General features: G+C 45.2%; 1 protein-coding gene and 1 long non-coding RNA gene across 3 annotated transcripts; one reads left to right on the top strand and one right to left on the bottom strand.

Moving 5' to 3' along the window:
• The first annotated feature begins 69 nt into the window (after positions 1–69).
• On the top strand, positions 70–8,512 carry TUBD1 (tubulin delta 1). Of its 2 annotated transcripts, none has more exons than XM_068154819.1 (9): positions 70–182; positions 1,793–1,981; positions 2,547–2,694; positions 3,748–3,964; positions 4,480–4,711; positions 5,505–5,669; positions 6,356–6,487; positions 7,006–7,189; positions 8,183–8,512. In XM_068154819.1, the coding sequence occupies exons 2-9, from the start codon at positions 1,810–1,812 to the stop codon at positions 8,283–8,285; spliced, it is 1,353 nt and encodes a 450-aa protein (XP_068010920.1). In that variant the 5' UTR covers positions 70–182; positions 1,793–1,809; the 3' UTR covers positions 8,286–8,512. The 2 variants fall into 2 exon arrangements, with proteins under 2 accessions (XP_068010920.1, XP_068010919.1); XM_068154818.1 differs by lacking the exon at positions 70–182 and adding an exon at positions 296–382.
• LOC137449372 (uncharacterized) lies at positions 5,695–8,272 on the bottom strand. The gene is made up of 3 exons (XR_010989360.1): positions 8,052–8,272; positions 6,553–6,692; positions 5,695–6,453 (listed from the first exon to the last, which is right to left on the bottom strand). It is a non-coding gene; the product is annotated as an uncharacterized lncRNA (long non-coding RNA).
• Positions 8,513–16,803: the final 8,291 nt, after the last annotated feature.

The raw sequence follows: 16,803 nt of genomic DNA, 5'->3' as shown, positions 1-16,803 counted from the left end.
CCGGGCGCCGCGCAGGCGCCCAACCCCTTCCGGCATTGGCCGGCGTCTCACGGAGCAAGCGCGGCGAGAGCCCCGCTGGGCGAACGGGCGTGGGGCAGGGAGCGGGCATGTGCGCTGCGAGCCCGCCCGCCTTGGTCCTGGCAGCGAGCATGAGCAGACAGAGCAGTGAAGCCGCTCGAGAGGTGCTTGCGTACAGCCCTGCATGAAGTCCAGAGGCCCGGCCCTTGTACCCGGCCTGCCCGCAGTGCCTCTGAGCAGGCGCGAAGCGCGTTGTTCGAAGGCGCGACTCGGCCCGCAGCGGCAGGGAAGGGAAGGGGCGCGTGGAGCCGGGTGGTTGCTCACGTACTGTCCGTGCCCGAGCGCCTCAGAGAGGGGTGTCGAGGTCAGGCCTGAGGAGGGGCCCCGCGTCCAGCACTGCCCTGGCAGGCACAGGCACCTCCAGAGGGCGGCTGGGCCGGGGGGGAGGCACGGGAGGGAGCGGGCTGGCCAGCAGAAAAGTGCTGGAAAGGGACGAGGTGGCTGAGCACCGTGAGGGCCGGGGGGCGGGAAGCACCGGGAACATGGCCCCTGAGGACGGTCAGCCGCCGGTAAGGACCTGTGGGCACGGCCGAGGCCGAGTCCCCATGCAGGCGGGTGGCAGCAGCTGCAGAGAGGAGGGGCAGGACAGGAGCCTTTGCTGAAAGTCATTTCTGCATTTATTTTCTGCCGTGAGGGGTAGCTCAGTGTTGCAGTAACGCACAGCTGGCCTTAGGCTGTGAGGTGGAGCCTGCCAGCAGCGCTGAAATCGAGCACAGGAAGAAGCTCTTTAGCGTGAGGGTGGTGAGGCACTGGAACAGGGTGCCCAGAGAAACTGTGGATGCTTCATCCCTGGAAGTGTTTAAGACCAGGCTGGATGAGGCTTTGAGCAACCTGGTCTAGTGGAAGGTGTCCCTGCCCATGGCAGGGAGGTTGGAACTTAATGATCTTTAAGGTCCCTTCCACTTCAAGCCGTTCTGTGGTACATTCCATGAGATGATCAGAACTTGGCACATACCTGCCTGCAAAAAGCAGCAGGATCGAGTAGCAGGCACTGGTGGCTATCCAGAGAATGCTTTTACAGAAGTGCTGCAGCACAGAGAGGATGGTAATGAAAAACAGCAGCCAGAATAATGAACTTGTGTCTGTGATTCTGTGAAAGGAAAATAAAAAAAGTGAGAAGTCAGAGCTACTGAAAAACGCTGAGAGGGGAAATAAAATGTCAAAACATAGCAGTACTGAATGAGAAACATTGCTGCAATGAAGCAAGGGGAATACTCTAGGGAATCCTTTTGTCACCTCAGTGGATTTTGGCATCAGGCCCATGGCAGCACAGGACAAAATCAGCTACATTTTTAAACAGCCTTCACCTTTCTAAAGGCAGATGGTACTTTCTTATTATGCATTTACAGCCTAATCCTATATCTTGGAGTTAGAATTATTTGTCTCAATCCTGCCTTACTAAGCAAAAGTGAGAAAACAAAGACTTGGGTTGTTTTGTGGTTGGTTTCAGCTCTCTCCAGACACCTAGCAACAGTAAACAGATTGATTTCCTGTAAACTGCCATCTGCAATCTGACATTCAGGAGAATGCTGACAGTCTGCTTTTGCCCAGAAGCAACCAGTGGTTGTAGTTTAACCTTTTCCTTCTCACCAGTGGTGCTCAAAACATTGCAAAACCCGATCAGAAGTCTGCTTGTCACATTTTCCCCCAAGTAACTTTCCCACAGTTACTAAAGGCATACTTCTTTTTTTTTTTTTTTCTTTCTTTATTTTAGGCTCAAAGTAAATAAAAATGTCAATAGTCACAGTCCAGCTTGGTCAGTGTGGTAATCAAATCGGCCATGAGGTGTTCAGTGCTGTCTGCAGTGATGTTCGTGGCACACATGGGCTGTGTTCCAAGAAGGAGAATGAATCCTACCACGACGCTTGCAAAGAACGTTTTTTCTGCCAGGAGGAATCAGGAGGTACAGCATTTACATGTTTGTTTCCCACATGGGGGGGCTGCTTTCCAGCCTAATACAGCTAAGAAGACTAGAGTAATAAAAAGTCCTTTTCCTCCAGTTGAAGAATGAGGTTTACCTTCACAATTGTCACGACTTTCTGCCTTCACGATAAGGCTAACAACCGTGGAAGGAAAACCTATGCAGTAAAGTGACTGCAGAGCAAATCTGCCAGCAACACAGGGGGAAACAGCACATGCACAGACATCATCTGCCCCTCCAAGCACCTGCATTTTCTGCTCTAGGTAGATCACACCATGGAGTGGGGCCCAGAGTATCTGAACTTAATCTTACCAGACACACAAAGTGATTCTTTCCTGAAAGATCTGTGGAACGATAGCTGGTTCTCCAGAAACCCAGGCCCTTGCCAAGTCCTGCTTTTTGTACCTGCCTGTACTGTCCCCTTGAGAGTTCAGCTTAGTTGAGTGGGACAAACACTGTCTGGATGATGGTGCAAGTCTGTCCATCTTATTTTAAAACATTCTAATATTGGCACATTATTCTTCATTTTGTTTTCCCTTCTGCCCAGTACCTGTGGCCCGAGCTGTGCTTGTTGACATGGAACCTAAAGTCATCAGCCAAACCTTATCAGTGGCTGCCAGGTCTGGCTGCTGGAAATATGGTGATCGTTCACACTTCTGTCAGAAGCAAGGATCTGGGAACAACTGGGCAAATGGGTATGAACAAGTGTTTCAAGCTTCATTAAGGGAACTGGGGAGGCTAATGAGCTGTGAAAGCTCTTTTAGGAGTGGTACTTTTGTAGCTGGATGAGGTACAGAGTGCCTGCATCAAAAGAAGTGTGATAAGCACACTTGGAAGTGACTCTCCCCCTCTACTCTGCTCTTGTGAGACCTCACCTGGAGTCCTGCATCCAGTTGTAGTGCTACCCAACACAAGGGGGACCTGGAAATGTTTGAATGGGTCCAGAGGAAGGCCAGGAAGATGATCGGATGGACTGGAGCACATCTGCTGTGGGGACAGGCTGAGAGGGTTGGGGCTGTTCAGCCTGGAGAAGAGAAGGCTCTGGGAAGACCTTAGAGCAGCCTTCCAGTACCTGAAGGGGGCTACAGAAGAGCTGGGGAGGGACTTTTTACAAAGGCTGGGAGTGACAGAATGAAGGGTAATGGAATGAAGCTGGCAGAGGGGAGATTTAGACTGGAGATCAGAAAGAAATTCTTTACAGCAAGAGTGATGAGACACTGGAACAGGCTGTCCAGGGATGTTGTGGATGCCCCCTGCCTGGAAGTGTTCAAGACCAGGTTGGATGAGACCTTGAGCCACCTGGGCTAGTGGAAAGTGTCCCTGGCCATGGCAGGGAGTTTGGCACTAGATGATCTTTAAAGGTCCCTTCCAACCCAAACCATTCTGTGGTATGATTCTATGTAGCATGAACTTAAAAATAAATTCACGTTAAAGTAGTAGTTTGTGTAGCAGTGAAATGTCTAAGCTGCCTTTCCCAAGATGAAAAGGGTCTTTACAGTAAAAAAGAGTAGCATTTTAGAATGGAGTGAGTATACTTGGTTTAAGAATAGGAAACAATAAGAACAGTTTATAAACAGCTGCTGTGTAAAGTAAGTGTCACAGCTGAGGACTGTTCACTGCAGAGTGAATAGATGACATAATGGGAGGTTACAGAAATAAGAAAAATGTGCTTTAAGAATAGCTTCACCTTCCTGCTTTTATTCTGCTGTAACCTGCTGTGCCTCCCTGTTTTGTCTGTTACTCAACAGTTACTCTGTGCATGGGCCCAGACACAAAGAAGCCATCATGAATCTGCTGCAAAAGGAAGCAGAGAAGTGCGATCGACTGGGTGGATTCTTCACCATAATGAGCATGGCTGGTGGCACAGGATCTGGCTTGGGAGCATTTGTCACCCAGTGTCTAAGAGATGCTTTTCCAACCTCATTTATACTAAACCATGTTATCTGGCCCTATGGCACTGGTGAGGTGAATGTCACATTGCCCACAGTTACTCTACAAGTTTACGATCGCTGTTTATTTTGAAACATAAACTATCTGCAGCTGAAATAAAGCAGGAGAGAAGCCCATTTTGCTTTTTAGGAGCGCAGGGTGACAGAAGTAAGACAGCTAATGAATTGTCTAATATTTGTTACATGGCATTTCACCAGGCAAAAAAATAATTCATGATCTAACTCCCTAAGTACAATTCAGTTATAGCTAAAAATCTCCTGTTCTGACAATAGCTCAGCATTATTGTCAGTCCCCAGACAGATTTTACTCTAGCATGTTTGTATGAAGTGAGCTGAAAGCCAGGATTTTCACAGGCCTTGCTCTCTTTCCATGAAAAGCTCTGCTAGGTCCTGACCTCATGCTGCACTTTGGCAAAGAAAATGAATCACTTCCTAAATCATAACTGAGGAAATGACAGTAGCCAGAGGATTATAAACTAGAAAGATTAAGCTGTTTGACTCTCATTTGAGCATTTGTTTGTTTGTTTCCAGGTCATTGTTCAAAACTACAACTCTGTTTTGACCCTTTCACATCTGTACCAATCATCAGATGCCCTTCTTGTTCATGAAAATGATGTCATCCATAAGATCTGTGCTCAGCTGATGAATATTAAACAGATCTCCTTCAGGGATGTGAATCAAGTCATTGCACATCAACTGGGGAGTGTTTTCCAGCCCACTTACACAGCAGAAGGTGGCTCACACTACAGCAGGAACCCCTTAGGTATCTAACTATGATACAGGTGCCTAATGCATTCTCACACCTCTCTCTGTCATCATTTCAGACTGTGACTTTAAGTCCTTCAAGTCTCCTTACTCAAGAATGTGGATACATCCCCAGCTTTAATGTAGGAAAATTGAAGCAAAATACTAAATTAGAAGTTCAATCCCAGTTTTGTGAGAGAGTCAAAAATAGATCCTCCAGCTTCTGGTTTCATTCTCTACCAGGAGAAGCCCATTTCTCCTTTTTCAAGTGACTACTACCTTGCAGCTATTTACATTTCACAGGCAATTGGTGCAGGACAATCATTTTAGACTGAGTCTTGCATTTCACATTAAATTAGAAGTTTGCATAGGCTGAAACAAAAGACCAGTTTTGTGTTTTGCAGAAGGCAGGCTTGGTAACAAGAGGCAACAAGTCTGAGACTTGTATCTTTAAGGCATTAGATTCAGTTACTTATGCTGCCAAGATTTTAACTCATAAAATTAAACTTTCACATCTGCCAATCTTTTTAGCAGTGCACAAGGTCTTTGAAATTTTGAGTCAGGCTCTAAAGTGAGACAATTCTAAAGTGTAAAAGAAAAGCTACTATCATGCTTGGCTAGAACTCAGCAGTTATGTAGAAAGTCTGCATTATACTGTCTGGTGTGTGTCCTTATCTGTCACAGTAAAACTCCCAAGGCAAGAAACCAAGCACAACATGTAAATTGTTAAATCTTTGTACAAATCCTCCTGGTTTAGCTAGCCTGTGCCACATTTTTGTCTAACATGAGCAGCTGTTAATTTCTCTTTTCAGGTGACCTAATGGAAACATTAGTTCCACATCCTGAATTCAAGATGTTGGGCCTTCGAAACATACCTCAGATGCCTGAGAACTTCCTCGCTTACAGCACCTTCAGTTGGCCTGGACTCATCAAGCATTTAAGGCAGATGCTGATTGCTAATGCTAAAATGGAGGAAGGTAAAAAGCATTCACTCATCCTCAGTACCCATCACTCTTGAAGCATTTATTTTTACAGATGAAATAACGCTTACTGTTATGTGGAGCTCACTGCCTAACTTCAGTCAGTTCAGAAGGGAGCTGCTGCCCTCTGACAGCAGGAATTTGCCTCCACATAACCAGCTGCTCCTTGAACTATTCACTCAGCTGCCACTGCGCTCCCAGCCTGCTCCTGTTTTTGCTCCCAGACATCTCATTGAATTATAACTACTGAAAATACACAAAACAAGCCAACAGTTCTTAGCCCTGCACCTACATGACATGATTCATTTGGAAGGTTCCTTGGACAGTGCTGCTTGGCTTTTTCTTTTTACACCTTCTAGTACCAAAAGTCATGCTTAGCTCTCCCCTATCATTTACAGTGTAGCTTCCAGTTATGCAGAGAATGAGCTGACAGGTTGCTAAGTATAGAAACAAGTATCCATTTTCTCTGGTAAGACTGGTGACAACCAGGCAAATGCTGCTGGATTAGCAGTTTTTCTCTGAGGGTTGTGTAATTGCTGCTTAACTAACATGCAGAAGCTACACCCTTTAGTAGATCTCAGCATGGGGCATGGTGTTAGTTACCAGCTGACTCTTCAGCTAGTCTGAATCCATCTCTCATCAAACATTCACTTTTTTAATGTCTCTTTGCCAAAATCTCCTAGGTATTGACTGGCAAGTACGAGCACCACAGCCAGGCTCCTCCAGCCGTCCCACGAACAAGCCACTGCATTTCAACACTTCCATTGCCAACCTGGTTATCCTGCGAGGAAAAGATGCACACAGTGTAGACTTAGGTAAGAAGGACAGGCAGGGTACCTCAGGCATTCTTCTCTCACATCTGTCTGCTTTGCAACCATACCTGATGAAAATGAAAACCCCCAAGGCCACATATTCAGCTACTAAGGTAAATACTTCCTCTAGAGATATTTTAATGTCCAAGGCCATGTTGTCTAATTCCTTGGGGCTATACAACTAAGACTTCTATCTTTCCTGAAGCACCTGAGGGAAGGAGGAAGAGACTGAAATCAGTGTATACAATAGAATATAGTGTCTGAAAATACATTTAGCTAAGGAGTGATGAGCACAGCTTGTAGGTGAGGTGGAGCACTAATACAAGAGAATGCTTCTAGATAATCTAATTAATCTGTTTCACACCATTACCATTTCAATAGGCCAGCCCCTCTGCAGGTATTTTTCAAGGCCTGAATTGATCTGCCAAGAACTGATTAGGTCACACAGGCCTACCTGAACTCCAGATGTAGAGGTTGCAGCTTTACTTTTTGTCAGCAGGGCTGTCTTCTTTCTGCTACAGGAAGTTTCCGAGATCCCTCATTATACACATCATGGCTAAAGCCTCAGGATGCTTTTAATGCATGGAGAACACCAAGAGCATTTAACAAGTATGAAAAATCTGCTGCTTTGGTCAGCAACAGCCAGTTCCTGCTGAAACCTCTTGACAGTGTTGTAGGAAAAGCCTGGAATATGTTTGCTTCCAAGTAAGTGAAATAATAATGTGGATACTTCCTCAGTAGCTGCCATTATCTTGAGGGGTAGCAAACCCATTGTAAATACAGCTCACTCCCTTCAGCCAAGCAAAATGATGGTGAGTAAGCAGAAGACTGTGCCCACACTTCAGTGGAAACATTTGAATGCTTGAAACACGATGGCAGGGTGAGGAACACAGGCCAGTGCCTACATTCTGTGGGTAAGTGAGACCACATATCCCAGTGCTGTCAGTTTGACTTGTTTTCCAGTACTGACACTCCCCAAATTTAGGGCATTCCAGTGTGACCATTCTAAAAATAGCACACAGAAACTCTTTTACTGATTATATAGTTTCTAAATGATGTGCAGACGGACTCACAGTCTGGAAGAAAAGTTTCCTGGCTCCGTTCAGAAGCATTTAGGGCACTTGTGTGTTTACCAAGGTTCCCCTGCAATTAGCTTGATTTTTCACTAGACCCAAGCAATCTAGAAAAGACCTGCCTCTTTACTTTGATCATCACCAAGCCAAGGCTACTGCATGTCACAGCAGATGTCTGCTAAATATCAGTTTCTAGCACAGGAATTCTGCAATTAAAAGCCCAAAGAAGGAAACTGCCACAAGCTCTGCTCCCAGCTTTACCACCCATGACAAAAACACCACTCATGAGAATCAAGCTGTCCTGCACACACAGCTCTAGGCTCTGCCTCTCAAACCTAGAAATTACTTTTCTAATTTAATAATCACTTCTTCCATTTCCCAGTTAGCCCAGTTTTGTTTCCTGAAGCAATACACAATGTCACAAAGCCTATCAAAACCAAGTCATGACTTATTAATTAATATGAATTACAAAATGAGCTCAAGTAGTAACTAACCAGCACGATTATTGGGTGGGAACCAATCTTCATTTGAAGTCTTCACAGTAACTCTACAATCTGATGAGAGGTGCTAGGTTCTTCACTGATTTCTGACATCTCACCCATTTTCTTGTGACTCCAACACCCAGAGCCTATGTTCACCAGTACACTAAATTCGGAATCGAAGAGGAAGATTTCCTGGACAGCTTCACAGCTCTGGAACAAGTCATCTCCAGTTACAGCATCCTTTGATTTTCTTGGAAATGGTCTGAAACAGAAGATTTGCTGAAAGAACCTCGCACTGGAAAACTTCCATCAGCTTCTTGAGTACATCAGTTACTGGACAGCAGCTGTTTTTCAGTCCTGTAAGCCCTGTGTGTGTGTGTGATAGAATAAGAGCTGACTCAAAACTGAATCTATTCCTGTGGGCAGATATTATTTATATTTAAAATACGTAATAAATAGCTATTTTTTTTCAATCCATTTGCCATGTTCTGTAGCTAAAATGTTGAACATTGTTGTTGGCACTAGGAAATTTTTCGTAGAGCATCTACACAGAAGGGTCTTTCTCCATGCTGAACTCTAAGCATCTAAATTACCATGAACTGATGTGTGATAAAAATTCAGTGTGTGCTTCACCACAGCAGTAAGACACTCCTGATCCTCCAGTTTCTATTTGCCTTGCTAACACTTTGCCCTAAAAATGCCTCAGTATGGACAAAAAAAGCACAGTAACAGCATGATTGAGCCACACCCCAACAGGGTGCCAGGCCAGGTATAATATATTGTGCCACACCTCTTCCTTTAAAGCAAAGCAAGACTTGAAAACCTTAAACCTGACAAAACAGTGGAAGTTTTGAACCATGTTTAAAAAAAAGAAAAATAGAAACCACAAAAAAAAAACCCACCAGCATGTGAAGGGTTCTTCATTTTCCTGTCACTGAGGGCCAGGCTGGATGGGGCCATGAGCAACCTGGCTAGTGGGAGGTGTCCCAGCCCACGGTGTGGGGTTTGGGACTAAATGATCTTTAAGGTCCTTTCTAACTCAGACCATCCATGAATCTCTAATAATGAGTTATAGGCTTTTTGTAGCCACTTCACTGTGTCATGTTTTCAAGGGGCATTACCTGCCACTGGAAAAAACATTTAAATTCCTGTAGCACATCAGAGGGCTTGGCCATTTGTTTATAGAGGAGCTGCACTAACGCTCTTGTCCCTAGTAACAAGTGATAGGATGAGAGGAAATGGCCTCAGGTTGCACCAGAGGAGGTTTAGGTTGGATATTAAAAGGGTTCTCAGTGGACCAGGCTCCCTAGGGAAGTGATTGAATCTCCATCCATGAAGGATGTGGTGCTGAGGGACAGGATTTAGCCTTGGCAGAGCTAGAGAATGGTTGGACTCCATGATCTTACAGGTCTTTTCCAACCAAAACAACTCTGATTTTAACTACAGGTTTAATCAAACTCCTGCTCTTCTTCCTATAAGCTAGAAGCAGCCAGGTTCTTTAATTGACTTGGTATTTAAACATATTTGGGAGAACTGCTGGTAGATTTCAGATGTCAGAGCCTGTGGTATGGTACAGTAAATCTTAACAGATGGTATCATTTCAAAGGTGGCTTTCAGCAGCGGGCTCCTTGCCGCACAGATGTTACCACCACCACAAGGTGGTGCCCCTGTGAAGCTGCAGCCGGCAAACGCCTGACAGGAGGAGGAGACGGCAAAGAGCTTGTGGGACCACAGCCTGGATGCTCTTAAATGAAAAGCGTACAGTTATGATCCAAAGGGCCTTTCTGGTGGTGTATTTTTGTCACTTTCCACCACTGCCTTCAAGTTGGTTATTTTCACTGAAGAAAATGGAGACAAGATTGCACAAGAAGTTAGGATAAACAGCAGAGGCAATTCAAGTTTGCAAGGAACAAAGGGTCAGGAAAGGAGACAGTATGGTGAGGTTCTTCCTCCTCCCTTCTTCACAAGACACAGGATGGTTAGCAACACAGAAATAACTTTCCATGTTTTCAACAGATACCAGACTGTGAACAACTTCTAGTACCAGTGATGAGAAGAGGTAGCTCCATGTCTGAAGACATGGCCAAGTCCCAGGATTGCAGGCCAAGTCCCAGGATTGCAGGCCAAGTCCCAGGCTCTGCCTCACTGTTCCACAGGACAGGTAAAAGAGATTTTTAAAAGTGACAGACAAGTCCTCTCAGAATCCAGGAAGAGAGCAATGGCTTTTTGTACTGTATATCAATGAGTAACTTTAGTGCAGGTATAACCTCACATTATCTCTATGTCCTCATAATTCTGAGCATGGAGCAAATCCAGCCAGTGCTTACTGCACCTATGATGACACAGACCCATTTATCCATTAGTTTGTCATGGCATTTATCACTGTTAGTTAATGGAGCAGGATATTGGGGCTTTTCTGGTTAAGTTTGATGGCAGAATTTGGGTCATGTCAGGAAATACAGCACACAGCTAAGACACAGAACCCCACAGCAAAATCAAAATGTCCTTCATCTATAGTTACAAAATATAGGAAACACAGGGGGAAAGATGCTGCAGCCCAGAGAGAAAACCTGGCAGGTTCATTACTGCTTAACAAGGGCACTTCCCTAAGGACTTGTTCATACTTAGGATTCAGGGAAATACTCCTAATTCCAGGGGAAAACAAAAGTCTTCCAAAGCAGCAACAGAGGATCACAACCCTCAGCCAAATTTTGAAGACACAGATTCCTCAAATTAGAAAAAAAATAATAAAGCAACCAACAAACAAACAAAAAACTCCAAACCAGAAAGAAAGCAAAAAGAAATGAGGTGGAAGCAGAGGTGGAGCTGTTGTATGAGCTGTTAGAATCCCTTTTATTGCTCTGGATAAGACTGACAGGAATTGTTTTGGGCATCTCCAGGCTTCTTCCTGTTGGTGTTTTTCATGGCTGACCTCAGTTCTGAAATTCTCACACCCTTTCCCAAACTCAGCCTTTATTTTTTGATCTATGACTGGATACCTCATTTTTTTTCCCCCCCCAGGATGTGGAGAGGGTCAAAGTGACAGGGAGTGAACAGCTATCATCAAATATTTATCATCTCCAATTACATTAGAAGGTGGAATAGTCACTTGTGATTTTATTGATAAAATTAATGAAGTAAATGGTCAGAGCCTGGCAGAGGGCCTTGATTTTATTAGGAATTAATGAGGTAGCTCAAAGGTCAGCACAAGCCAATGGCTCACTGGAGGCAGGAACCACAGCACCAGTGCCCTTGACCTAGTTTTAGGCTAACTACCCACAGGATGTCCATAAACCGTGGAACAATGCATCAAATCTCACTATTGTGTTTTGTAATGGACAGGTGCAGCTCACTTGGAAGCTGATTCAAGGACTCTGTCTACAGCAGACATATTTTATGAACAGGATAAACTTTTACTGGGCCACCAAAAAACCCCCACCCAAAACAGGAACCAAACTTAACCTGCCAGGCTTAAATACTTTTAACTGTTTGGGAAGTGACAGGGCACTAATGTGGTTATGGATACACTTTATTTGGACCTAAGTCTGTGTTGGTGCTTCTAGGGTTAGCCTGACTATCAGAGCAGAAAAGATAGAATCCTACTGTAAATACAGAAGGGGGTTTTGAGAGGATTTCCTGCACAGATTTACCCAACTTGAAAGAGCTCAAGATGGAGGACAAAAATCTGTGGTTTCCACAACAACCAGGATTTTATCAATAAGAAGGAAGCTATATTCAAATTGCCAGCTCATACAGCACTGGGGAAGATTAAGGCACAAAAGTACAGCACATGAATAATTCATTTCCTTCTGCATAGATAAATGTTACGAAATGAGGCAGCAAACATCCAAAAGGAAATATTCTCAAATACCTTGAAGAAGTCTGTGTTTGGCTGGACACCACCTTAAAAACCACACAAGACTCATCAGGAGTGTGATTGATGGATCTGATATGGTATAAAAACTGTCTCCAAAGGAACTGCGCTGCTGCCTTTCCTCTGCTGCTTTCAAGGGCAGCCCAGACACAGCCTTACCAGGGCAAATTCCGGTGGAGGCTTCCTCCTCAAGCCTCACGCCTCTGGCTTCCCTCCCCACCTCTGACCATGCTCCAAAAGCACAGCTTTGGACGCTCAGCTTTTAGCTCCTCTGGATGGAGAGTTGATAATCCTGAATTTTAACTACAGAGCCCTTCCGGCTCTTTCAGTCAAACTCCAAGTTCACAATGGTCCCTTTTGGCTCCACATTGTGTGAATCCTCTCCCTCTAGACAGCCACTTCCCCTCTGTCCGGGTGGGGTAATGAGTCACCTACCTCCATGAATCAGCAGAACCTCCTTAACCCTTTCTCAGAAGAGGGACAGCTGCATAGAGTGATGGTGTTCAGCCAAATGTTAATGCCACAGGGAGCATGCTGGAAAAAGGTAAAAAGAGCCTAAGAGAAGAGACTTAGAGAAGCTGCTTCTGCTAATGAGCAATTTTCAGAGGCCACTCTGGAATACTGTGTCCAGTTCTGGGTCACTCAGTTCAAGAAGAACTTCAGGAAAGTGCTTGAAAGAGTCCAGCACAGAGCTACAAAGCTGCTGCAGGCAGTGGAACATCTTCCTGCGAGGACAGGCTGAGGGAGCTGGGACTCTTGAGCTTGGAGCAGAAGAGCCTGAGGGCTGCCCTCATTCCTGTTGATGTGCAGGGCAGTGTGGGGAGGATGGAGCCAGGCTCTGCTCAGAGATGCCAAATGATAGGACAAGGGCAAGGGGGCAAGATGGAGCAGAGGAGGTTCCACAGGAATAGAAGGAAAAGTTTTCCACTTGTGAGGGTGAACAGTCTGCCCAGAGAGGCTGTGGAATCTCCTTCTCCGGAGACATTTAAAGTCCACCTGCATGCATTCTGCCCTAGATGATCCTGCTCTGGCAGGGGGGTTGGACTGGATGATCTTTCAAGGTCCCTTCCAGCCTCTAACATTCTGTGAAATATTGTTCCATGATGCAGATCATGGAAGAAGTCTAAAACTTAACCCCAGGGTTCATACAAGAGATTGTAAACAGGGACTTCTAAAGAGAGACTTCAGGACATGGTGGTCTTAGGCTTATGATTGGACTTGATGATCTTAAAGGTCTCTTCCAACCAAAACAGTTCTATGACTCTATAAAACAAAGCCACAGGGCTCTCTGCTTATCTGTGTGAGTCAGGTTGCAGAAACTTTCTCATCTGTTAAGTCTGAAAAGCAACATTTCAAAAATACAGAGTGACACCGTAAGAGAAGTCAGTACAGTGAGGATGCTCTCTAGGCCAAGGCTCCTCCTTTCAAAGAAAGTAAGTGCAGCAAGCAGAGAAACTAACTACAAGAAGGCAGTGATTAATAGGAGAAAAAAAGACAGAATAAACATTGTTTGAGCTTCCCTGAGCTAGGAGCACTAAATAGCACCTGATGGGATGGATTTGCATTCAGATGGGTGTGCTCTGCAGAAATGATTACTGTCTGTCTTTGGTTACATGTACAGTGTCATGTTTATTTAATGGCTCACTCACACACACAAAAAAATACACTTCAGTTGCCTGAGAATGGTGTAATTGTGGTCAGATGGCATGATTTAATTTGAACTTTTGCCCAGCAGTTCTCCAATATGTAATAGATCATTTACAGGAGCATGTAAGCAGAACAGCAGCGAGGGAGCCAAATGGAAAGCAGCCTTATCCCACACGCTGAAGGTGTAATAAAACCCTGCCTCTGTGCTTGGCTGGCAAGGGTGGCTGGAGCTGCTCGTTAGAATATCCTCAGTTAAGTATGGTGAGAGCTGGGCAGGGGTTCAGAGCTACTGCTCTCCAGATGGCTCAGAACAATGCTGAGTTCAAGAAGACATATTTCCATGCAAGCCTGCTTGCTGCTGGCTCTCATGCCTCTCTGCCACTCACAAAGAAAACACTTGGAAATTTCTTCCCTGCCCCACCTGGGGCAACTTCAGCCTCTTACTACCTGATTCTGGGTCATCCAGTCAGCAGCTGTATTTATGTAGTTATTTGATGGTGCAAATTAGCAATTTCTCTTTCCTAAGGCAAATTTCAGTCAAGGAACTGAGTGCACCTGACAAAATAGAAACATAGATTGGGCAACTAGTGAACATAAATCCAATTAAATACTCTTCACCCAAGAAGAAAGTTTCTGATCCCTCCCTGCTGGACATGAACAGAGTTTCACACTATTTTCCTCTAGAAAGATTCAGTCAGACTTCTCCACAAACTCAGTACTCTCTGAGTGAAGTATTCCTATCGAAATAAACCAGATAAACCCTAATGTGTGCTGTGAAAGGGAGCTTGTTCTTCAGTGACATTATAAAGGAAACCTGAACTTGCTTTAGTACACATGGGATCTTGTTCAAGCTGAACAAAACTCCAGTCAACAGGCCTGAATTTGCCCAGAACTCAATGAGCAGCAGGGACAGACAGGGCTATGAGAAGAACAGAGGAGAAGGGACACCACCAATGACAATTCTAAGCTAGGACTCTCAGGATCGGCTCTGCCAAACAACACTTAACACCTTCCTTATTCCCTTAACTGAATGATCTCCTCTCTGTCACAGCTGAAAGGTCTTGCCAGAGGCTCACACAGCAGATTTTCACACCTCCCTTAAGATCCCCAGGCTCTTCCTGGGCAGCCATCACAACTTGAGTTCATGCACAGATGCTGCAGTGTGATTTGCCACGTGGTGGCTGTGCACACGCAGAAGTGTTTAAGACAGGTTTCTATAGAAGCTAGGGGAAGTAAAAGAAATAAAATCACCAATTGCATGAGCACAGATCAAGTAGCAATGCTGCTTAGACTATTTTTTTCCCCCACCCATTACTGTGAATACCAGTTTCAGGCATCTTAAAAGTTTCTCTTCCTGCTGCTCCCCACCTAGAGCCTTGCGCAACACACATGGCCGCATGTGACTGTATGTCACAAGAGGTCAGCTGGGCTGAGGCAAGACATAAAACCCAAGGAATCAGAGAAATATGTTGTTAGGAAAATACCCTAAATATTCCAGCTCTTGAAAAAACAGCTGCAGCAAACAAGGCACTGAGAGAAGCACAGATTCTAAACAGACCAGAGAACTTCTGCAAGACAACTGCCAGTTCGTCTCCTGACAATATGAAAACAGAGGTACCACAAGGTCCTTGCATGCAGGCAGAACAAGCTTTGGGGAACAGAGCTAATCTCTCAAATGATTTCTTATTCTGTCTCTCAAATGGTCTGAGACAGAATTTAGCCTCCCAAGGTACACTGAGCACTGGTACTGTTGGTGCTGAGGTAGGTCAGGGCTCTGGCTGACACCTTCCAGGGGAAAAGGTTTTGCACCTTAGAAGGGTCACACAGATCAGCTGGTACCCAAGTAAGGTAACAGACAACTACCTACAGACTGATGCCATCCATCATAACTGTGGTCACAATCCTGTGACCAAGCTACAATTTGCCTACATCTGAGAGAACTTTGAGAGAAGTTGAACACTGCACAGTAAAAAGAAGCTAAGTGACACTACCAAGGCCCCAAGGACACAAGAAGTTCCAACCAGCTCTCACAAGGAGGCATCATCAGACCTGTGTGGCCTAACCTACCACACACCAACATTAAATCCCCCAGAAAAACCCTAAATCTCATGTGTTGAGTCTTAAATCACATGTACTAAACACACAGCCTGCCCCTGGCAGGAGCCCTCAAGCAGGAAGAGCACAGCAGTCACCAGAGAAGACACCAACTCCCAGGTTGTGCAAGGAGGGAGAGAAAAGCAGTTTGAGGCCACTGGAGAAGGGTGCAGCTTTGCAGGGAGTTCTGGGGAGCAGGGAACAATACACTGAGCTGACAAATCCAATCCCTTGCTTTTCATCAGGAAATAGCAGCCAGCTTCCTTATTACCAGCTGCCTGGGCAACTCATTTAAGCTTCTTGGGAAAGCAAAACAATTAAGCTGGGAGTAACCCCCCTGGAACACGGAAGATGCAGCTTACTTCTCCATATCTGAACAGCTCAACAAATGAGGTTTAAAGAGAGGTGACCTTTGATTTAGTGCTGGTGTGGTCAAAGCTCTTTGAATTGTTCCATGAGCAAAGAAGAATAAAAATCCCTTCCAGCACTGTACAAGGCACTGCCAAAGGCACACTAAACCAAAGCCTGGCCCCTTTAGCAGGTCCACCTTTGTTTCACCACAACTGAACATCACTAGCAGTGGCAGGCTGGATGACTTCACAGCTCAACAGCCTCTTCACTTGAAATTCAGCTCAGAGTAACTGTCAGCTTTCTTGTTTTAAACCAAAATACCATTTTGCTGAATCCTTGACACATCCCAAGAAGCCTGCTGAGGATTGCTGGGCTCTCCCAGCTTGTTCTTACCTGGGGGTGATGGATCCAGACAGCTTTTGGACAGTTGATGACAGTTTCTGCATTTGAGCTCCTTTTGCTCTTTGGCCAACAGATCCAGGCTGTCACAGCCTCCCCCCCTCACCACTACCAAACCCAGCATTTCAGTGTCTTTTTGAGAGCCAGGTGGATGCACCAACAAGCAAGTGAAATGAAGAGACAAATGCCAGCATTTTGTGCTCTCAGCTAAGAGCCTTGAATTCAGGAAGTCACAGCAGGCTCAGCTTTCCAGTCTGATCCTTTTAAAAATGAGTTTGCAAGAGCACATGCAAATATTTACCCTCAGTCTAGTTGTGAATGCTTCAGCAGGGTGTTTCACAGGAAGGCAACTGCTTCTCTCCCTGTTTCCTCAAGAGTTTACAACCTCCACTAAAGCTC

This window comes from Melanerpes formicivorus, unplaced genomic scaffold (assembly GCF_026170545.1).
Source record: "Melanerpes formicivorus ecotype bairdi unplaced genomic scaffold, bMelFor1.0.p_v2 SCAF_29, whole genome shotgun sequence".
Classification (NCBI taxonomy): Eukaryota; Metazoa; Chordata; class Aves; order Piciformes; family Picidae; genus Melanerpes; species Melanerpes formicivorus.
Note: the sequence above shows the minus strand (reverse complement) of the source record. Positions and strands in the feature narration are given on the sequence as shown.

What these genes read in the sequence shown, in the direction of transcription:
- TUBD1 (XM_068154819.1), top strand. Translation starts at nt 1,810, where the DNA reads ATGTCAATAGTCACAGTCCAGCTTGGTCAGTGTGGTAATCAAATCGGC. An exon ending in CTGCCAGGAGGAATCAGGAG is followed by an intron (nt 1,982 to 2,546) that starts GTACAGCATTTA and finishes CCTTCTGCCCAG; the next exon opens with TACCTGTGGCCCGAGCTGTG. An exon ending in GGCCCTATGGCACTGGTGAG is followed by an intron (nt 3,965 to 4,479) that starts GTGAATGTCACA and finishes GTTTGTTTCCAG; the next exon opens with GTCATTGTTCAAAACTACAA.